The sequence below is a fragment of the Phalacrocorax carbo genome, chromosome 25, assembly GCF_963921805.1.
Source record: "Phalacrocorax carbo chromosome 25, bPhaCar2.1, whole genome shotgun sequence".
NCBI classification, from domain to species: Eukaryota; Metazoa; Chordata; class Aves; order Suliformes; family Phalacrocoracidae; genus Phalacrocorax; species Phalacrocorax carbo.
Window position 1 is genome coordinate 1,083,043 of NC_087537.1, and position 20,746 is coordinate 1,103,788.

Consider the following 20,746-nt stretch of genomic DNA (forward strand, 5'->3'; position numbering starts at 1 on the left):
CTTAGAATGAAGGTTTTAAATACTAATATTCTTTTGGCTTGTATCAATTGTTTTTATTTTAGAATAAATCAATACATCCACTTGCTACTCAGAAGACTTTATTAGCTAAGTGGAGCTGTTCATACAGGCAGGCTACTTGTTGAAGAAATGAACCTGACTTCTTTTGAAGAGTCATCCATGTAGAAGTCTCGCCTGGCGACGTACTCCCTGACGTTAGATAGACCTGGCACCACACAGCAGCTCAGGGCACTACGGTATACACCCATGTCGTGAACGTCGTACCACTCGTTAGCGTTTTCATCGTAACACTCAACGTTGAAAGTAGTAGTAAAACCGTTAAAGCCGCCAACCACAAACAAAAGGTCATCCACCACCTCAATGCCAAAGTTGCTGCGAGGATTGAACATGGTGTGGACCGTGCGCCACGTGTTGGCAATGGGGTTGTAAGCTTCCACGCTCCGAAGACGGTTGACTCCATCAAATCCTCCCACCTGTGAATGCCAAAGGTACGGACTTGAAATAGGCCTTTCCTCACCCGCTGCGTCAGCCCAATCGCTTTGCACCCAAGTGAGGTGGTAACTGGCCCTGCCTCCCTGACTTCAGTTTGAGCGTTGCTGAGGGCATGTGGTCTCAGAACTCAATGCTTGCTTGCTGCAGACTGCACCCTTGGTCTTTCTGGAGCTTCCAAAGGTTATTCTGTGCAACTGACAGATTTTACACCTCTACAGAGGTTAAATGCAGTATATGGGTAGCATAAACAGGACCAAACAAGTGTTCTGTGCTGCTAATGCTGCTAGCAGCAACAGAAAATAACTTCTTTGCTGCAGCTGCTTAAAAATTGTCTGCATGTTGCTCATAACAAAAATTGTGCGGGTGATAATATTCTCAGGGGGCACATCAACCATTCTGGCTCTGACCTTCTTCCCTAAATCTCACTGAAAAGCAAGTGGCCAGCCTGAAAATCTAGGAGAAGCAGATTAGCAGAAATAAGTACTACACGTGCTGGGAGGTGTTACAGCAGAGGTACCACCTCTCCCTTACCGCGTACACTTCGTTGCCATACGCGATCACACCTACTCCGCTTCTTCTGCTTCTCATTGGGGCTATAAAGGTCCACTGATTTCTTGTGGCATCGTACACTTCAGCGGTGATCAAGCATTCATTTCCGTTGAACCCACCACATATATACACCTGGTTACAGGAGGAAAAAAAGGTCTGAGCAGGGCGGTTAAATTCTTGGTGGACGAACATGTTGAGGAGAAAATGAGAGAGTGTGGATCGGCTGGATTTTTGGGGGTTTGGTTTGGTTTGGTTTTGGTTTTAATGGCGATGGTCATCCTGAGTCTGAAGTAACGAAAGTGCAGGGAGTTGTTCAGACCATCAGGATTTAGGCCCTTTATTTCCTGAGCTGCATGAAGCAGATAGGCACGGTCTTGACCTGTGGCCGGGAAACGTACTGTCTGGCAGCAAGCGGGCTATCGGTGGGAAGCAGCTCTAGAACGGTTTTACCACTCCTGGCTGCATCTGCGCAGCACCAGTCAGCTCCTGCCTCTTAGAGAGCTTCCTATCTGTAGCTCCAGGATTTTATGAATAGGGTTTATGTGAACCTTATTCCCCTTTATTTTAAATGATTGGTTGTGTTAAAGGGAGCATTTGTTACCTTTCCTGCTCCCACAGCCTATCTTGCCTATCTAGATGACACACTCGGCGTGGTGGCTGTGTTTATCACTGGCTGAGCTCCATGGGTGTCCTGACCTTGATACGCGCCGTCTGAAAGGACAGGCGCTTGCTCGCTGTGTAATGCTGCGCACTGGTGTGTGTTTGCTTCCTTGTCCTCCTCACCATACTTCAACCTTAACTACTTTCTGTAATCTCACAGTCTGTTTACCTTTTCATGCAGCGTGGTCGCGCTAGCGTCGCTTCTCTGCTCGTGCATGGGGGCGATCAGCGTCCACTGGTTCGTCTCTGGCTCGTACCGCTCTGCTGTGTTGAGGCGCATGTATCCATCAAACCCTCCCAAGGCGTAGATGAAGTTGTTGAGAACGGTGACGCTGACGTAGCAGCGCCGCGAGTGCATGGGTGCAACCTGCTGCCATGTTTTCTTAAGGGGGTCAAACCGCTTGACGCTGTTGAAATAATCCACGCTGTCAAATCCTCCGATAACGTAGACAAAGCCTTTTAAGTAAGCTGTGCCGTGATAGGCAAGGGGGCTTTCTTGCTCACATGTGATGTTCACCCACTTGTCTGCACGGGCATCATATGTCTCAATGGCGTTGGTTGGGCTGCCTCCGCTCCAGCCTCCGATAGCAAACAAGATGGCGTAGGGCAGGCGAGGCCGACTGAGCGGGTTGGTGAAATCGGAGTAGGATGGGCCGTGCATATTGAGGTTGTACATTTCTGTCAGCGTGTTTATGATGAGAACTTTGCACTCGTCGTTGTCCTTCACATAATCGTGCGTTTTGACGTTGTTCATGAAGTACTCTGCTTGCATCAGTGCCAGTCGAACCTGAGAAGCGCAGAGGGGAAGTTAGAATGTGAATGCAGGTGCTGTACATCCTATCCTTCGTGGATAGCTCCAACGCTGGGCGGCTTTGCTTTCAGGCTACAGTCTAGTCCAAACCTTACCAGAGAACCAGAGAATTGAATGTGTAGTTTTTAGCTAGTCCAGAAAAGGGTGTGCAAGGGTAAATCTTTCGATTTCACGGCAGGGAGTCTGCCACTGCTTGGCACAGTGCCTTCCTGTACGCAGACTGACACTGCCCTCACGCCTGCTGCTATTTGCATAGTATAGCTTGTCTAGGCAAACGCTCATAACCTTTGTGTATATAGAGATAATGTCATCCCGTGTGAGCTTTGGCCCTTCCTGGATGTGAGGAACAGTTAAACTTAAGCTCTAAACAAGAGGAAATGTGTACTTAACAGGTCTGCCCCAACCCCAGCGCAGGATCTTCAACCCGCGCCCCAGGGCAGCAGCAGCCTAACGGTCTGACAGCTCACTTCTTTGTGAGCAGCGATAGGAGGCTGCAGTTTCCTCCAGTCTTAGGAGGAAAGCCAAGCGGCTCTGGCTCGGCTGCCCCATGCCAGCCCTGCAGGGCCACCCGGGCCCACACCGTGACAGCACTGACCTTGCCCAGCAAGACTGCAATGTGCTGCCTCCTGTTCTGCGGGTCGTGAGCAATCCATTTCAGAATAGCCTCGAACACGGCATCCTCTTGTTTCACGTTGAGCTCATCCTTCTCAATGATGTGCTTTAGCTCGTTGACGGAGAGGTCTAGAAACTCCGTAGACACCTTAGTCATCTCCTCGAAGTGATGGAGGATGAATATGTAGGCTACTTCTCGCAGGTCGGGACAGTGGTAATAATCTGTGAGTCTGCAGATGCCGATGCAATTTTCCAAGCATAGCTGGGATTTTAAGAACTCGCAGCACAGCCTGATGATGCCCATGATATTGAACTGGTCTGCTGCAGTTAGCAAACTTTCAACGTTGTCAGCCGTGATCGGAACTGTCCTGGTGTAGGCGTACTCGATAATGAGCCTCATCATTTCAGGTGAAGTGCCAGGGATTTTATACACCATCTTCTCTGCATTGTTCCAGTTGCTGGTAAATAAAGCCCTGAAAAAACAAAGCAGTGCTGGGGGAAAAAACCCAACTTTTGCTGCATTATCCCCTGTGCCTTCTTCCCCAGGCACCAATCTGGGCGCTGGCAGTAGCCATGCTGGGAGGCCGCATAGTTTATTACTTAGTCTAGTTGGTTGTCTTAAAAAGGAGTCACAGCCTCCGGCTGTGGACAGAGAGCAACAGGGCAAGTGATTGCCTTACTTCAACAAGAACACCAGAGAATAACGGTATGTGGGGAGGGAGAACCCCCCGCCCAATGGCAGATAAGCTGGGCTGGCCACGCTCCCAGCCCTGCACCGCACCTGGGAGTTTGTCGGACACCACTTCCAGAGCTGCTGTTAGATACTAGGTTGTGGGTCAGTTCTGGTGTCCGGGCAGGTACTGGGACTGTGGGGGACTGCTGGGTGAGAGGCTTTGTGCTGGTGTAAGCGCTGGAGGTACACTAAGACAATGTGACACAGGCTTGGAACTGCCGTGTGTCCCTGTCCCCGCTTCTTCCAAGCACTGACCTGAAATAGTGACTGCAGCTACAGAGGATGTTCTTGTGAGCGTTGAATTCAATACCATCCACGCTGATGATCACATCACAGAGTTTCCCTTCCAGGCGAAGCTCATTGAAGACGGTGCAAGCCATAGCGCTCATCTTCCTCTCCATGTGTGAGGGCGAGTATCTGGTGGGCACCAAGCTATCACCCATGTCGAAGCCCGAGGCAGTGGAAGATACTTCTCTCTGAGGCACTACAGGGCTTCATCCTTGCCCTCCCAACATCGCCTCTGGAACCCTGTCTGTCTGGTGGCTCTGGAATACACCCCATAATGAGGTCACAGATGTGGGGGGGACCCAGGACTGGCTGTGAGCCCCCCCACAGGCAATGAGGTCCTGGTCCTCCCAGCTCCCGAGCTCCACCGGCACCCTCAGCCTTTGCTTAACCACAGCCCAAATGACGCTGGACCCCGTACCTACGCCCTGTTGTTGGCTGCTCTGAACAAAAACAGCCTTGTGATTCCTCTGCAACTTTTTAGTATTATTTAGCCTGGGTACAAACCTCCCCAAATGTAGGCACTGACTGCTTCTGAAGTGCCCTTGTCCCAGCTCACACAGGAGGAAGCTGAGACATGAGCTAGCTAATGTCGGTAATGAAGCCACAAATCCCCTGCCACCGCTGGGTCTGTGCCAGTTTGGAGGGGTGGAAGGTGCTGCCGGGGGCCAGGGAGAGGAGAGCGGGAGGACAGGGAGCCCCGTCCTGCCCCCTCACTGCCTTCACTTGTGGCCGACTGCTTCATCATAGAATCATGAAGGTTGGGCGAGACCTCCAAGACCATCAAGTCCAGCTGCCGCGTCTGCAGGTAACACGGGCGCCACGGAGCACCTCTGCGAGGGGCTCAGCATAGCTTGGGAAACAGTTTGGACCTTTTCATGTTACTGTCGGTGTTGGTTTTTTTAAGTTAAATAAGTTTTGTGGTAATGCTGTGGGAGGCGTGACAGCAAAGACAGCCCTTGCCATGTACTTTCTTTTTCCTTTTTTTTTTTTTTTTTTAATCATTATCTCCCCTTTCTCTTTCACCTTCCTGGCTCGGAGCGCGTTGCAGAGGAAACACAACCGCAAGCGCCGGGACCGTCCGGCCCCTCTGGAGCCGCTTCGGGCGTGGGGAGGCGGTGCAGCCCCAGCCGGGCCCCCCCCGAGCACCCCGCGGGCACCCCCCCCCCACCGCCCGGGCACCCCCCCTCCCCACCGCCCGGGCACCACCCCCCCCACCGCCCGGGCACCCCCCCCCCCCACCGCCCGGGCACCACCCCCCCCACCGCCCGGGCACCCCCCCCCCCCACCGCCCGGGCACCCGCCCCCCCCACCGCCCGGGCACCCCCCCCCCCCCCCACCGCCCGGGCACCCGCCCGGCCCCGCCCCCGCGCCGGCTCCTCCCCGCGGCTGCGCGGCCCCGGCGCGGCACGGCCCTGCCCGGAGCGGAGCGGAGCGGCCGCGATGGTGGGGGCCGGGGCCGGGCCGGGGGGTTACAGGGAGCGTGGGCCGGGCTGGGGAGCGGGGTCGGGTCGCGGGAGCCCGGAGTGGGGAGCGGGGCGGGGCGGAGCCGAGCAGCGGGGAGAGAGGCTGGCCCCGACAGACCGGGGCCCCCGAGGTGCGGGGTCCCCGGGGCGCGGTGCCCCCGAGGTGCGGGGTCCCCGAGGTGCGGGGTCCCCGGGGCGCGGTGCCCCCGAGGTGCGGGGTCCCCGAGGTGCGGGGTCCCCGGGGCGCGGTGCCCCCGAGGTGCGGGGTCCCCGGGGCGCGGTGCCCCCGAGGTGCGGGGTCCCCGAGGTGCGGGGTCCCCGGGGCGCGGTGCCCCTGGGGCGCGGGGTCCCCGGGGCGCGGGGTCCCCGGGATAAGCGGAGTGCGGCCGGGATGGAGAGCACACCGGGGGCTGGGGGGCATGGGTCCCCCGGAGCGGCACGGGATCCCAGGGGTGACACTGAACGGGGGGCTCTGCCCGCAGGTGCCTGAGCTGGAGAAAGCCACGGTCTGCATACAGCAGCCGGAGCGTGTGATGGGGATAATCCGGGCCATGAAGGAGCAGGGGATAAACAAGCTGCAGGTACTGGTCCTGTTTGGCTCTGTCTGTGGCGGGGCTGGCCCAGCTGAGAGCAGGCGATGCATCGCCCTCACGCTCGGTCCTTGTCTTCAGCTGCCCCCCCTCTTCCTCAGCCTCCCCAGCCATGGCCTGGCTGCTCCAGCCCGCAGGCGAGGAGGTACCTTCTACACGTTTTGCAGGTGCAGAGGGAGAAGCCCCAGATGAGAGGGGGGACCAGGCTGTTTCTCCCATTGAAGCCTGGGCTGGTGGCTCTCCCTGGACAGACCTTTTTCTTCCCTGTTATGCAAGCTATAAATATGTGCAATCCCCAAACACCCCCCTCCACCCACAGCAATAAGTCAGCGGGATTAAGCCTTTTGGTGCTGATAAGAGCGCTGGGCTGGGAGGGGTGCTGGCTGTCTCAGATGAGGACATCTGCTTCACAGCTGGCAGAAGCCTCAACGACCATTGCTGTGTGCCCTGCGTGAGCGTGCGTCCTCACGTGAGACGCGCCAGCGCTGGATTTGCATCCTTGCAGGCAGCAGCGCCCTTGGCTAGCTATGGCAAGGATAGAGTGCGCTGGGTCACGCACAGATTTGGTCATCTCTCACCTTCCAGGTCATTTCTGACTTCGACATGACACTGAGCAGGTTTGGGTGCAACGGCAGACGCTGCCCCACTTCACACAGTGAGTTGAAGCCGTTGTTTTCACTGTTGCTAATTCTGTTTGTTTTCCACATTTGCGCTCTCAGTCTCTGCGGCTCCTGTTATCCTCTGCCTCCCTCCTTTGCCAAGCCCGACTGCTCTGTCTTGTTCTCCCTCGGTGCAGCTCCAGGCCTCGGCCGCTTGCAGCAGCGACTGCTGCCCCCCAGGCAGCCCGCAGCCCGCTGCAGAAGCTGTCTCCTGGTCTTCTGCTTCTCTAATACTTGCATCCCGCAGCTTGCACGCATTGATGCTGCTGTCTCCCAGCTGAGCAATGCCCTACGATCAGTGCGTGCTGCAGGCTCACAGTGGGAGCCGCTGTGTTGAGACCCCGCGGCGAGCCTGTGCTCGGGTCGATGGGCCACACACGGCTGGTTTTGGGGAAGAGCTGGCCTTGGAGGTGCAGGATAGCTGCCTTTTAGAAAGCCTTTTTTTTGTTCCTGGGCTACAACAATGGCATTTTATTGTCTTTACAGATATCCTCGATAACAGTCACGTTATCAGTGAGGACGGCAGGAAGAAGGTAAGCGCTCTTTTGTAAGGTGCTGCTTCTTGGCTTTGTGGTTTTTGTCCCTGTTGCCCATCATCAGGAGGTTGTGCTGGCTTATGTGACAGCTCTCCAAGCTGCGCCTTGCTGCCAGGACAGAGAGTAGGGCAAGTGTCCAGGCTGCATTTCAGCCAATTGTGGTGGAAGGAGAAGTTAAAAAGGGAAATTTAATCTGTATGCTCAGCTGTGGGCGTTTTTGGTCTGATAAGAGTAGGAAGGGTGTATCTGTGTGCATCTGTATGTGCAGTATTTGAAGCAAGGTAAGAGTTAGCCAGGCTGCTGGGGGGTTAACGCTTCCTTCAGAGATCTCCAGGGTTGCTCAGGGTGAAGTTGCTTAGTGAAACAGTTTTAGTTGTGTTTTTTATTAGGAAGCGTGATGCTTTGGAGGAGTTTAGAAGGGCTTTTTTTGATGCTTACAATCTCTTTAGATGCAATGTTCACTCTGATCTTTTTCCATCTGTACAACTCTCAAGCTGAAAGATCTGCTGGACTACTACTACCCCATTGAAATCGATTCCAAACGGACCCTGGAAGAGAAACGTCCCCTCATGGTGGAGTGGTGAGTGCTTGTATGTGAGCTTAACCTTGTCCTGGCAACTTCTTGCCCCCAAGGACTCCAAGACACACAGCTTGAACTGTCTCTAGGCTTGGCTTGTTATGCTTCTGACTGCCTTAGGCTTACTGCCCAGGGAGCTCACTCTGCCGCCTTTCCCTAGGTGGACCAGGGCCCACGAGCTGCTGTCGCAGCAGAAGATCCAGAAGGGTGACATAGCCCAGATAGTCAGAGAATCGGACGTGATGCTGAGGTACTGGCTCGGGGTTCGGTGCGCTGCCTGCAGCCCTTTCTCTCCTGCCACTGTGCAAGCAGGTCTTCTTGCTTTCGCCCGGATCTGCGCGCAGTCTCCAAAGCGTGGCAGATGCAAATCTCCCTTCCTTCCTGGGGCCGAGCTCTAATCATGAAAGAGCTGAAAGTCGGTGCCACGAGCCGCAACCTGAGCTCGCTCCCTGGCTGCAGGCTGCTGTGTTCAGGGCTGACTCCTGCTCAGAAACCGCTTCCACATCCCTTGAGTCTTGGCAGGGAGTGGCCAAGGGGACGGATGATGGGCAGCGCTCCCTGAATGGCTCGTCAGAGCCCTTGGCTGTTTGCAGGGCAGGGTAGGGGGGCAGCACGCGGCTCCCCTCTTCTGGGAGAGATTTTTTTTCTCCGCTCACTGTAGCTGCTGGGCCTTACTCAGGCCCTTGGCTCAGCATCAGATTTCACCCACAGCAAAAAACGTTGCACTAAAACTTGCTGTTAAGGCTGGCCTCGGCAGTGACAGTTCCTAAAACTGGCTCAGGGAGCCTTGGTTTGAATGAGCTGCCAGTCTCAGGGAGGAGGTGGTACCATCTGTCTGGGTTTCCATGAACCAGAGTTCCCCTTCTCCACGGAAGCCATGTCCTGGCAGACTGACACTGCGGCAAGTTTGTCTGATCGTCCTCGCGCCAGTCCAACCTGTTGCACATCTCAGACATACAGTTTCTGAGCTGGCTGGCGGTGCCCACTCTCGCGGGCATGTGCAGGCACGCTGTGCCTTGTGACCCCGGTGAGAAGCTGGATGTGTTCGGGAGATGCTGGGCAAATTGCTCGCTGCTCCCAGGAGGGGTCTGGGGTTGTGCTGGCTGCAACCCCCTTGCACACGCAGTGAACGCCACAGAAACGCTAGTGCCACAGAAAGCTCGTGTTTTTTGCAGAGCTCAGGCATGCGTTTCTGTTTGGGAAGTCCCGGGCAGAGAAACAAGCCTTGCAGCTGGGCTGAGTGCGCTCCCAGCCCACAGTACACCAGGCACCTCGCTGGGAGGTGGTAACGGTCGCTTCTGTTCTAGGGATGGATTCAACGAATTATTTGATCAGCTGCATAAGTACAACATCCCCTTGTTCATCTTCTCTGCTGGCGTCGGTGACATCCTTGAAGAGATTATCCGTCAGGCCAACGTCTTCTACTCGAATGTCAACGTGGTGTCCAACTACATGGACTTTGACGACAATGTGAGTTCCTGTGTCACGTATCCGTGGTGCGCTTGCAGAGAGGAGAGTTGTTCGACTGGGACTGAGGGCTGCGATATGTTTAACAGAGGCCCTGCTAGGTTAAAAGCTGCCTACTAACATTTCTAAGTATTTGATCCCTGTAGCTGGAGTCAAGGGAGAGCCCTAAAGGCTGGTCGTGGCCTCCGGCCCCATTTGCTCTGCCTTCAGGGGCTGCGACCTGCTGCCACCGCAGCAGCCCTCTCACCGTCAGCACTGGGGGTTCCCCTGCCCTCTCCGGGAGTTGGATCAAGGTGGGCAGGCAGAGTGCAGGAGCAGCCGACCACCCACAGGCAGTCTCAGGGACTTGTCGCCTTTCAAAGCCGCTTTTTGGCAGCAGAAATGCGCTGCCGTCTGTGTCCAGCGCTGTGTGCTCCGTCCTGGTGCAGGGGGAGGATGGAGTTAACCACAGAGGTGTCTCCTGATCTGAAGTCCTGCTGTCCTTTAAAGCAGCTTGAAAGGCTTTTGTTGATGTACTAAAGCCTGAAAAGTCCCAATGCACATGAGAAAATTGCACGTCTCTTACACTGAAGCCCTCTGTTCCCACGGGTGGTGCGTTGGGACAGGCCGTCCTCGGGGGAGCATGGGACAGCGTGAGAGTCCTGCCTTCTGCAAGGGCCCTGCTCTGCCCTGGGGTTCCCCTGACTGTGGCTTTCCGTGGCCCCAGACCAGCTCCAGCGCAGAGCCCTGACCTCTGGGACCTCCATCCTTTGGTTTTTTCTCACCTTTGGGAAGAGCCTGCCCTGCAAGAGGGGACTGTTGGGGACCGTCTCAAGGCTGTTTTGTGCCTGCTGGGTTTCCAGACTCCTCGGGGGTGTCTCCAAGATGAGAGCTGGTGCCCTCTTAGCATCCCCCCTGTCTGCCCATTCCAGAAGGGGTACTGAGGCCACAGCACAGCAGAGGGATTGCTGCGGGATCAACTTCTCTGTCCTGTTTGCACAGGGAGTCCTCACACATTTCAAGGGACCTCTCATCCACACCTACAACAAGAACAACAGCGTCCTGCAGGGTACGGAGTATTTCCAGCAGCTGAGCACTAGGACAAGCATCATCTTGCTGGGGGACTCCATGGGTGATCTGACGATGGCAGATGGCGTTCCCAGTGTGGAGCACATCCTCAAGATTGGCTTTCTCAATGACAAGGTGGGTGTGAGAAGCAGTTGTCTCGCTTCCTTGTCAGCCTTCCCCAGGTGCGAGGCCTGAGGGGCAGCAGGGGGGCAGGCAGCTGCCCGAGTGACGTGAGAGTTTCATACAAGCTCCCGTGGGGTGTACGGAGGGAGCTGGGGAGTGTCTCTGAGCTCCCGGTGCACCTGGAGCATTGTCAGGGTGCTTATTGACCCCTCTTTTTGGTAGCATCAAGAGATGCAAGCGCTGTGGGTGCAGCATCTTTGTTCTCAGCTGCTGGTGTTTACAGTCCTCTTCTCTCTCTGTGGTCCTCTTCTCTCCACCCCATCCCGGCGCTGCACTGCAGGTGGAAGAGCAGAGGGGGAAGTACCTGGATGCCTACGACATTGTGCTGGAGAGCGATGAGACGCTGGATGTCGTCAACGGGATTCTCCGGTACATCCTTACCAAGAAATGAGCAGGGGAGGCAGCGTCCCAGCTCCAGCCCCTCAGCAAGACACCTGGACAGTGAATGTCCTTCCCTCAGCAAAGCTGGAGTGGCTCTCCTGGTACCTGCTGGACTCCATCCTGACGCTGGGCAGGCTCCCTGCCCTGGCTCTCGTGTCTTGTGCACATCCCGACCTCACTAACCCCCTCCGGCCAGCCCTGGAGTGGGAGAGTTGGGATGAAGGAAGCTTCTCCACGCCCTTTACCCCACCTGAGCCCAGCTCTGCTGCTTCCCACTCGGACTTCATCCCACTCAGACTTCACACCAGCCAGTGCCTGAGGCCACAACAAACCATTTCATGTTTTGGGTAGAGATGCCCTGCGTTTGTTTCGGCAGCCAAGCACAGAAATGGAGGTCGTTTGCTGTGTCCTGAGGACAGACCTGTTTTAGATGGAAGCTGTTAAGTTTTATTGCGTTCCTGTCTGAGAAAACCAGTCTCTCTCTTGTCCTGTTTTCTGTGGGCTTTAAAGTGCCCGGCTGAGCTCTGGCGGTGCTGCTTGCCGATGGGCTGGCGTGGCCCTGCCAGGCATAGCGTCCCCCAGCCCCACGCCCCCCGCAGAAACCCTGCAGGTCCCTGGCCCCCGTGCCCCAGCCCTGCTGTCCCTCTTGCTCATTACAGCTCTTGCTGTAAAATAAAAAAGAAAAAAGGCTTTTCCAGTGATCCCTGCAGGCCCCTGGAGCTCATCTGGTGCTGCTGCACAAAGCAAGAAGTAAGTTTGTCTGCTGAGGTCCGGGCTGGGGGGATTCGGGGGGCGGCAGCAGCAGCAGGCTGGGTGCTTGGAGTGGCACGTTTGCGGCCCATGGGTGCAGGTGGGGGAGGAGAGGTCAATGGCAACATTTTGGGTGTTAAGGAATATTTTAGCTGTGTTCACATCCTAAACTTCTGGGCTGGTCCAGGGCTCTCAGAGCAGCAGTAGGAAAAACACCTATTTCTGTGTAACCTCTGGGAAGTGAAATAGTAAAGCTGTGCCAGCCCTGATTCAGCATGGGGCAAATTCAGACCCTTACATGGGAAACTGCTTCCCCGTCCCATCCTGCTGCCGGCTGTGGTGGCAGCAGGAGCCTGTGCTGCTGCGGGGTGAGCTCTGATACAGCTCTTTGGGGACTGTAGCTCGTTGCAGCGTGGCCCAGCGCAGGCTGGCAGCCCCTTCCCCGCGGTGTTTGGACGGGGGCAGCTCTGGCTGGTGAGCTCTTCCAGGTTCAGCCCTCACTTCCCTCCGTGTGACGGATGAGAAAATGTGACTTCTGGAAGCACAGGCTCCATTCTCCTTGTCCAAATAAAAACATGGGCTAAAGCTGGGCCGCAGGTGCTTTGTACCCAGCTCCGAGGAGCTGTGGCTGCAGCCGCGCCCCTCCCCGGGGCTCCCCGCATCTCCGCTCCCCAGCTCCAGGTCACCCATCCCTGGCAGAGCCCGCCAGCCGTCACCGCGCGCTCTGCGCTGGCGCTGAAGCACCGTCCGTCTTTGCCGGAAGATCCCAGGAGTGGAGTTTTGGTTTCTCTCCTGCCCAACCCAGCAGGTACTGGAGTCTGAAATTGCCCCAGGCACCGCGCTCCCAGGGGCGGGCGAGGCTCGGCGCTGTGCCGCTGCCCCGACACGCAGGGATGTTTTGTGGCAAAGTAACCTGACACAAACTCCTTGGAAACCAGTAGAAATTATTTATTTGGTGCACGGTAGAAGTCATCATTTACGGGCTTTGCTCCGACCCTTGGCACTGTTCCGTTCTTGCATTTCCTTTATCTCCATCTGCAAGACACACTGTGCAAAAGCTTTTAGAGCTGGTGGGAGGCGATGGAGCCATGCTGGTCACGACTGGCAAACCTGAGAGCACCAAGTTAATTAGCTGCATTTAGGCATCAAAATTGGGCTGATTTTCCTCAATCACTAAGGGCTGTTGTGGCGGGGAGGATGCAGATGGGGACGATGCTGCTCCCTGAGGGCCTGGGTGGCAGAGGCTTTCTGTTTTCCTCCTCCCAGGTGACAAGGGGTTTGCCAGGTCCCACCCCAGCTGTCTCGGGGGGGCCCAGGCTTTCTGGAATGGTGATGGCTGTGGGGTATCGGGGCTTTGCCCTGGGAACCTGATCCCCCTCCAGCCTTTCATCGCGGGGAGGATGGTGCAGGGGAGCAGAGGCTGGGCCAGCAGCAGAGACCAGCACAAAAGGCTTCTTTTTATTGCTCCTCCCCTTTAAAAAATTTTATATGTGTATATAGAAAAAACCCACCCCAACCCTAAACTACAAAATGCAGTGGTAGAAAGGGAGGGGAGGAGGCAGCGTGGGCAGGCGAGGCTGGAGCGGGACGTGCAGTCACTGGCTGAGGACGAAGGATGAAGGGCTCAGGGAGGGGACGCTGCTGCCCGGCCCTTCCGTGGGGAGCTGAGAGCAGGGGTCGAAGCGGGGTTTGGCGGCAGGGCAGGGCTCCAGGGTCTGGCCCTGGCATCCTCAGTCCTGCTCGTCTGCAGAGCCGGGGAGTGCAAGGGGACGGCAGCGCGAGGAAACGCGGGCCCTGCCATCCCCATGGGGTATCGAGGCTCCTACAAATGTGGGTGCTTCCCACCTTCTTGCCTGGGTTTATTAGCTGGGGGCTGGTGAGTCTGCCTGCCCAGGAGGAACACATCAAAAAAACCTCAAATAATAGGGTCAAAAAAAAAATCCAAACCAAAATATGCCCCCCTGCAGGGCTGGGGAGGGGCAGGGGCAGATTCCCAGGGTGGCTTCCCGGGGTGGCCGGTGGGGCTGAGTCCTGTCTCCGGGGGAGGGTGGGGTCCGCTCCTCAGAGCTCTTCGTGGATCTTCTCCTGGTCCTCATCTGACTTCAGCTTCAGCTCCTCGGAGGTGATCTTCCCGTCCTGGTTGCGGTCCTGGTTCCTGAACATGTCGGCGATGACTTTCTCCGGGTCGGAGCTGGGCATGAGGCGGCCTTTCCCTTCCGCCACCTGGGTCTTGATGAAGGTGGAGAACTGCAGCGGGGAGAGGAGAGAGATGCCGCTTTGCTCCGCGCAGCCGGCGCCGGGCACGGCAGGGAGCACCACAGCCTGCGCCGAGGGCAGCAGCCAGGTGGTGAGCACGGGGCAGGGACAAGAGCACGGGCTGCCCTCCGTGTCCCTGCGCGGTCACAGCCCTGCCCGCACCCAGCAGCGACGCTCTGGGCTGCTGCGTTTCCTCTGCGCAGCTCTTTGGGCTCCCCGGTGCCCAGGGACGGCAGTGCCCTTCAGGCGCTGCTCCCCAGGGTGGGGTCCCCTGCGCCCCCGTTTCCTCCCACGCTCCGTGAGCCCGCGGTCCGGTGGTTCTCGCTGCCCTCACTCACCTCGTCAGCAGGGATCTCCCCATCCTTGTTCAGGTCCATTTGCTCGTAGAGGCTCGCCGGCGGCTCCCCGTGCCAGATGAAGAGGTAGCCCTCAGGGACCCCCTCCTCCATGGAGATCAGCTCCACCTCGAAGCGGAGCACGGCACTGCCTGGCACCCCCCGGGCTGAAAAGCAAGCGAAGGCTGCTGCGCCGCGGGGGAGCCGAGCAAAGCGCGGTGAGCAGCCCCCAGCTGGGGCGAGGGCGTGAAGGCGCCCAGCAGCGGTTCGGCAAGGCAGAACCCCGCCACTGCGTTGCTCGGGCGGCCGCACGCCGCTCCCCTACCTCCGCTCTCCCCGTGGCCCAGGTGGGGGGGGATGATGAGCACCCGCCTCTCCCCCGCGCACATGTTGAGGAGGCCGGTGTTCAGGCCCTCGATCACCTTGTTGGCCCCCAGCGTCACCTCCTGCGGCTTCTCGTAGTCGTGGCTGCAGGAGGCAGAGAAGACCACGTGGCTGAGGAAGCCCCCACAGCCAGTCAGCTGTCCCGCCGTGCCCCCAGATCCCATGCCCTCCATCCCGCCGTGCTCCAAAATCCTGTGCCCTCTGTCCTGCCGTGCCCTGAGACCCACACCCTCCGCACCCCAAAACCCTGCACCATCCATCCTGCTGCGCCCGAAAATCCCGCACCCTCCACCCTGCAGCAAAACCCCTGCTGCCCCACGGCCGTGCAGCCGTTGCTCCAGTGCTGCCCGTTGCAAAGAGCTGACGCTCCCAGTGCTGCTCCGGTGCCCGCCTGCCCCCGGCCCTGCCCGGCTCAGCGCCTGCCAGGATTTGGCCCTGTGAAGGAGAGGCGCGCTCGGGGCAGCCCGCGAGCGAGCACGCACGAGGAGAAGAGCTTGGTGCCATCCAGCAAAGAGCAGTTGTAGTGGTAGCGGACGAAGTCTCTGTTGCGGGTGGTGACGTTGCAGCCCTCGGGCCGGTACACGGTCTCAATCTCCACCGGGTCCGCGGGGTTGTGGAAGTCGATGATGTGGACGTCGAAGACAAGCACAGCTGAGCCAGGAATTTTGTCCCCTGGAAGAGGAGCACGAGGAGAGCTGCTGGGAGAGCTGCTGGAGTGCCGTGGGGCCGGTAAAGCCTTTCTCTGCTTTTTCCCATGCCCCATGGCGTGCCCGTCCCTAGGAGCCCTGGCTCTGCACATGTTGGCATCAGCCTTTCCTGTGACACCCCCTCCCAATGCCCAGAGCCCTGGGGATGGAGGTGGCCCCTGGGGTGAGGAGCTGGCCCCGCTCTCCTGATGTCAGACCCTCGGTGTGCGGCGCGCAGGGCTGGAGGAGGGGATGCCACAGCCCGGAGCTGTGCCATGCAGCCATGCCAGACCCCGCAGGGCTGCCTTTTACCTGCTCCGTTCTCCCCATAGGCCAGGTGTGGGGGGATGACCACCCGCCGCCTCTCTCCCATGCAGACCCCTTGCAGGCCTTGGTCCATGCCAGGGATGATGTAGCCCTTCCCGATGTAGGTGTTGTAGGTATGATTGCGGGAATAGCTGCAGCGAGAGAAGCCCCCAGGGCCGTTGTGCAGGAAAGCCTGGCCCGTCAGTCCCCCCCACCCACCCCTGCACCCCAACCCACACCCCCTCTCCCAGCCTCTGCCCTGCTCCCCCAGGAGACAAACCTTGCTCCTAAGGATGCAGCAAACAGGTATTGTCTTTTTTAGCTTATTTCATGCCCATTACCACTCTCTCCTCCACTTCCCCCCTGATTCTCCAGCCTCTCCTTGCAGCTTGCTGCTGAGCGTGGGGTGGGAGAGGACGCTAGGGGATCTCCCCACTCAGCTGCTTCCCTCCCCACACCTGGAGTCGAAGAGTGTCCCATCCATGAGCGTGCCATTGTAGTGGTAGCGGACAAAGTCCCCCGTCACAGCCCTGCGCTTGCAGGACGCCGGCACCTCAAGGTGCTCGAGGAAGATGCTGTCCTTGGGGTTGTGGAAGTCCACCAGCAGCACGCTGAACACCAGCGAGGCCTGCGGTGGGATCACGGTTCCTGGGGAGGGGACACGGGTCAGCCTGGGCAAGGGTCCTGATGCACCGTAGGGGGCTTGGCGCAGAGCTGGGAGGGAAGGGGCTGGGCACGACGGAGCGATGCCCAACTCACCATAGCCCTTCTCCCCATAGGCAAGGAACGGGGGGATGATGATGCTCCGCTTCTCCCCGGCGCACATGCCCAGCAGCCCCTGGTCCATGCCCTTGATCAGCCAGCCAGTGCCCACGTAGGTGTCGTAGGTGCTGTCCTTGCTGTAGCTGGTGGGGAGGAATGAGGTGGGGGGACATTTCTGGGGCCACGCCAGGCTCCCCAGCCCGAGCAGTGCCGCGCGGGAGGCTGGTTTGGGGGTCAGGGAGCTGCACTGGCCTTGCCAGGGTGCAGGGAGGGAGAGCATGGGGGAAGTCTGCTCTCCCTGGGGTGCAGCATGGGCCCCCATGTCCTGCCCAGGCCAGTGTCCCCTGGTCCCTGCCATCCCCGCCGCCCCCAGCCACGAGGCAGAGGGTGCACCTGAGCTCTGGTGCCCTGTACCCCAAGGTGAGGGTGCATCCCGGCGCCGGTGCCCCATACCTGGAGTCGAAGGGGGTGCCATCCAGCAGCGTGCCGTTGTAGTGGTACCGCACAAAGTCCGAGTTCTCCACCGTGCGGTTGCAGTGCTCGGGTTTGGAAAGGGTGGTGATCTGCAGCTTGTCGTTCTTGTTCCAGATGTCCAGCATGACGACATCAAAGTACAAGGTAGCATCTGGGGGGATCAGCCCCGCTAAAGGGGCAGCAGGGAGGACAGAGCACCTTAGGTGGGGGCAGAGCTGAGCCCAGGCAAGCCAAGGGCTCTGTCCCCTAAAGCCGTCCCGAGCCCGTGGCTGCTGGGGGCTGCTGGCCACCCATGCCAGCTCCTGGGAAAGCAGCAGAGCCCAGGGGGGCAGGACCCCTCATTCCCAGGAAGCCCTGCTTAGGCACCACTTGCCCTGGTGACAGAGCCACCCTTCACCAGCACGCACCAGCTGGGCACCGGACCTCTATCCCTGCTAATGCCAGCCCCGGGAGGTTTGCTCCCTCTGCCCCCCAGCCATGCCGCAGCCCCTTACCCACGCCGATGCTGCCGTAGCCCAGGTGGGGGGGCACAATGAGGTGACGCCGCTCATTCACGCACATGCCCTGCAGGCCCCGGTCCATGCCGGTGATCAGCCGCCCGACGCCCACCACACCGGCCACAGTGGCCCCTCGGTCGTAGCTGGGGCGAAGGGACAGACCTGTCAGTGGCACAAGGGCAAAGGGCGAAGCCCCCAAAGCTGCTGGGGGTGCTCAATGCCAGTGCCAAGGGCTCGGGGCAGACCCAGAGCCAAACCATGAACCCTGCGGATGCTGAGGGATGGTGCGGGGCTCCCGGGTGCCTGCCTGCCACAGGGGCAGAGCGGGGGGACGGGGCTGCCCCCTCCCCGGGAGTGTAGGTAACCCGCCACAGCCAGTGGGTCCCTGTGCTGCAGGCAGAGCCCGCAGCTCACCCCCACAGCAAACAGGCATCGCTCCTGATGGGATCAATCCTGCACTGTCCGGGCTAGAGCTGCCTTCTGCGGCACCGGTCAGGGCTCTGGCCTGACCCTGCTCGCCCAGCGCTCTTGGACATGGGACTGCGGATCCAGCCCTCTGGATGAAAAGGAGGCAGGTGATGCTTTCAGTTGGGACAGAACCCATCGACACCCTCCCCAGATCTCACCGAGCTGGGCTGGAGGCCGGCAGCTCCCGGGCCTTCTGCTGCTTCCAAATCATTTTGCATATGGCACATTTGGAGCTTTATGCAGCGAGGAAGAAAGAAGATGTCCCAGGCCTCATTTTTAAATGGCAAATTTGTTTTTATTTTTAAATCTTAAAATACTCCATGAAGCAACTGGGGCCATTTCAGATAAATTGAAATCCTTCATCCCCTTTAATGTGCAGCTGATGCTTTCTCCTGGCGGCACACTGCCGTTGTCAGGACAAGGAATCATTTTAGCAGCAAATATCCCCAGGCTCCCACTGCCTCCGGGGCTCGAGGCAGCAGCAGTGCATAGCTCAGTAACTTTCTCCCCCATTCATGCTCGCAAGAAAGCTAAGACACATTTATGCAGAGCAGAACCCTTTTCCTTTCCAGGGCTCTGAAAAACACCCATCTGGAAAGTTTTTGTTCCGGCAGAGGGCTGGGGCTGAGCCCCAGCACAGCCCTGGTTGTTTCTGTCCTTTCGCCCCGCGCCCGATTCTCACGGTGGGGCAAATCATGGACTGCACCAACACGAACAGTGGTTCGCAGCCAGCGCCAGCGGAGCAGGATCAGTGCACGGGCGGAGGAAAAGTAAGGCCAGCCAGAGTAAAGCCTCTTAGGTAATGAGCGGGTTTCGCCGCTGCCACGTTTCAAAGAGCTGGAAGCGCGCTCTCCCTGCCCGTGCGGCACATGGGAACGCGTGTTCTTGAGTGCGGCGTGCCTCGGGGCCGAACCCTGCCCGGGCCCGAGACGGGCTTCCCCGCGCCACCCCGGCGTTGGGGGGGTGCGGGTACCCTGCGGGCCCCTCGCCCGGGGAGGGGGCTGCAGCCGCGGGCGGGGGGGGCTGCGCTGGGGGCCACACCGGACCCCCCGGGCTCCGCGCCCCGGCCCCCAGCACCCGCCGCAAGCCCTCCTTGGGGTCTGCGCCGCGGGGCGCGGGGCTGGTCCCCGCACGCAGCTGCCTGCGCGCCCGCAGCGGTGCGGGGGGGAGGCGGCCCACGGGCGGGGGTGGGAAGGCATGCGGGGATCCCCCCGGCCGGCGGGGCCGCATGCAGCGGGGAAGGAGCCGAGGGCTATACCTGGAGTCAAACTTTTTGCCATCTTTAAAGGTCCCATTGTAGTGGTAGCGGATGAAGTCCCCCATCTGGACCTCCCGCAGGCAGATCTGGGGGATATAGTATCTGTCTATCACCACGTCTTCCAGGGGGCCGGGGTCGCCCAGCCCCGGGGCCCCCAGGATGCTGAGGAGGAGGAGGAGGAGGAGGAGGAGGAGAAGGCTGCCCGGGGACATGGCGCTGAGCGGCGGCAGCCGGGCCGGGGCTGGGGGGGCGCAACGCGGCCGCCCCTTCCCGGGGAGGCCCCGGCCCGGCCCCGGCCCCGCCCCGGCGGGCGGCCCTGCAGACGTGGAGCCCCGGCCCCGGCCCCGGCCCGCCGCCCCCCCGGCAGCCCCGCGCCCACCGCCTCGCCGGGGGACCCCCGGGCCGGCGGCAGCGGGGCGGGCGGGGGGGGGGGAGGCGCCGCCGCCGCGCCCCACGGCTGGAGAGTTTATTTATCCCCGCACACTCTTTTTCTCCCCCCCCCCTTTCCTGGGCCGTTGCTTCTGCAGAGGGAAAAGCTGGAGGCAGCTGCTGGGAAGCAAACTGGTGATGCTGGAGGTCCCCTGGCGGCCCCGGGTCCTAGTGCTCCTCCGGCGGCCGCTCAGGCCCGGGCGGTTCCGGGGGGGTAAATGCAAGGAATTAAGTGTTTTAATACCATCTACTGCTCTTCAGTCTGCCGCTGACAGATCTTTTATTGAATAGCGGTGATTTAAAACGGAAGCTACCCCTCTAATAGGCAAATAGGAGCACCCGTACGTGTTGCCCGCACGTCCCTGCTCCCCCAAACCCGTCAGCCAGAGGTGGGCACCGTGGCAGGAGCCCTCGGCAAGCCCCGGGTGGGAAATATGACAGTCCATAAACCCAAAGTGAAACCCGGCTGCTCCGGGGCACAGCACTACTGGTGAGAGCAAGACCCCAAGCAAGGCACTCTGAGCCTCCTGGAGCCGGGCCCCGGGGTGCCCCGCAGCCCCCCAGCACCCCGCACTGGGGCCCAGCCACGTCGGCGCCCAGTGGAGCAGCTCGGAGGGCCTCGGGTCTCTCCCCACGGCACGGTGGGGTCAGAGCCCGACTCCGGGGCAAGCGAGCGCGTTGGGGTGACGGCGCCCCGGCCTGCGCCCACCCCGGCCGCTCCTCTGCGGGGAGCTGGAGCTGCTGGGCTCTGCTGAAGGCCTCTGCCCCGCAGGGAGGAACCTCAGCGGTGCCCCGGCTCCTGCCCCGCGCTGTGACACCCCTCAGCGCCACCGTCCAGCAGCAAAGCACTGGCCTTGGGCTGGGGCCAGCGGGGCCGTGCCGAGGCCCGGCGCGCCGCAGGCCGGGGTCTGGCACGGCGCAGGGCGCGCAGCCTCTGGCTCGGCACCAGCCAGCGGCGAGAGCAGCTCCGGGCAGAGCCGGCCTGGGGGGTGCGGCGTGGGGCGCCCCGGGGGGCTGCAGCACCCCGCAGCACCCCGCAGCACCCCCCCGCTCGGCAGTGCGCGGCGCCGAGCAC

The 20,746-nt window shown here is 59.7% G+C and overlaps 3 protein-coding genes across 4 annotated transcripts; 1 reads left to right on the forward strand and 2 right to left on the reverse strand.

The window, feature by feature from the left end:
• Positions 1–22: 22 nt before the first annotated feature.
• KLHL10 (kelch like family member 10) lies at positions 23–4,540 on the reverse strand. Its single transcript, XM_009507419.2, has 5 exons — positions 4,131–4,540; positions 3,126–3,615; positions 1,889–2,506; positions 1,042–1,191; positions 23–491 (listed from the first exon to the last, which is right to left on the reverse strand). Exons 1-5 carry the CDS (start codon positions 4,316–4,318, stop codon positions 120–122), a joined length of 1,818 nt encoding a protein of 605 aa, XP_009505714.1. The 5' UTR covers positions 4,319–4,540; the 3' UTR covers positions 23–119.
• Positions 4,541–5,202: 662 nt separating this feature from the next.
• NT5C3B (5'-nucleotidase, cytosolic IIIB) lies at positions 5,203–11,767 on the forward strand. 2 transcript variants are annotated; one of them, XM_064473404.1, is made up of 9 exons: positions 5,203–5,278; positions 6,109–6,207; positions 6,802–6,871; positions 7,362–7,408; positions 7,906–7,991; positions 8,149–8,238; positions 9,296–9,458; positions 10,437–10,637; positions 10,966–11,767. In XM_064473404.1, exons 2-9 carry the CDS (start codon positions 6,160–6,162, stop codon positions 11,074–11,076), a joined length of 816 nt encoding a protein of 271 aa, XP_064329474.1. In that variant the 5' UTR covers positions 5,203–5,278; positions 6,109–6,159; the 3' UTR covers positions 11,077–11,767. The 2 variants fall into 2 exon arrangements, with proteins under 2 accessions (XP_064329474.1, XP_064329473.1); XM_064473403.1 differs by lacking the exon at positions 5,203–5,278 and adding an exon at positions 5,495–5,606.
• A 981-nt stretch (positions 11,768–12,748) lies between these two features.
• On the reverse strand, positions 12,749–19,562 carry FKBP10 (FKBP prolyl isomerase 10). Its single transcript, XM_064473401.1, has 10 exons — positions 19,243–19,562; positions 17,514–17,659; positions 16,999–17,188; positions 16,543–16,688; positions 16,242–16,431; positions 15,790–15,935; positions 15,274–15,463; positions 14,733–14,875; positions 14,411–14,574; positions 12,749–14,063 (listed from the first exon to the last, which is right to left on the reverse strand). Exons 1-10 carry the CDS (start codon positions 19,452–19,454, stop codon positions 13,878–13,880), a joined length of 1,713 nt encoding a protein of 570 aa, XP_064329471.1. The 5' UTR covers positions 19,455–19,562; the 3' UTR covers positions 12,749–13,877.
• Positions 19,563–20,746: the final 1,184 nt, after the last annotated feature.

Coding starts and splice junctions, on each gene's coding strand:
- KLHL10 (XM_009507419.2), bottom strand. CDS start 4,318: ATGGGTGATAGCTTGGTGCCCACCAGATACTCGCCCTCACACATGGAG. Junction 2,507..3,125: donor TTGCAGTCTTGCTGGGCAAG/GTCAGTGCTGTC, acceptor TGCGCTTCTCAG/GTTCGACTGGCACTGATGCA. Junction 492..1,041: donor ATGGCAACGAAGTGTACGCG/GTAAGGGAGAGG, acceptor TGGCATTCACAG/GTGGGAGGATTTGATGGAGT.
- NT5C3B (XM_064473403.1), top strand. Junction 9,459..10,436: donor ACATGGACTTTGACGACAAT/GTGAGTTCCTGT, acceptor CTGTTTGCACAG/GGAGTCCTCACACATTTCAA. Junction 10,638..10,965: donor TTGGCTTTCTCAATGACAAG/GTGGGTGTGAGA, acceptor GCTGCACTGCAG/GTGGAAGAGCAGAGGGGGAA.
- FKBP10 (XM_064473401.1), bottom strand. CDS start 19,454: ATGTCCCCGGGCAGCCTTCTCCTCCTCCTCCTCCTCCTCCTCCTCCTC. Junction 16,689..16,998: donor GGCACCCCCTTCGACTCCAG/GTATGGGGCACC, acceptor CCTCCCCACCAG/CTACAGCAAGGACAGCACCT. Junction 16,432..16,542: donor CTATGGGGAGAAGGGCTATG/GTGAGTTGGGCA, acceptor TCCCCTCCCCAG/GAACCGTGATCCCACCGCAG.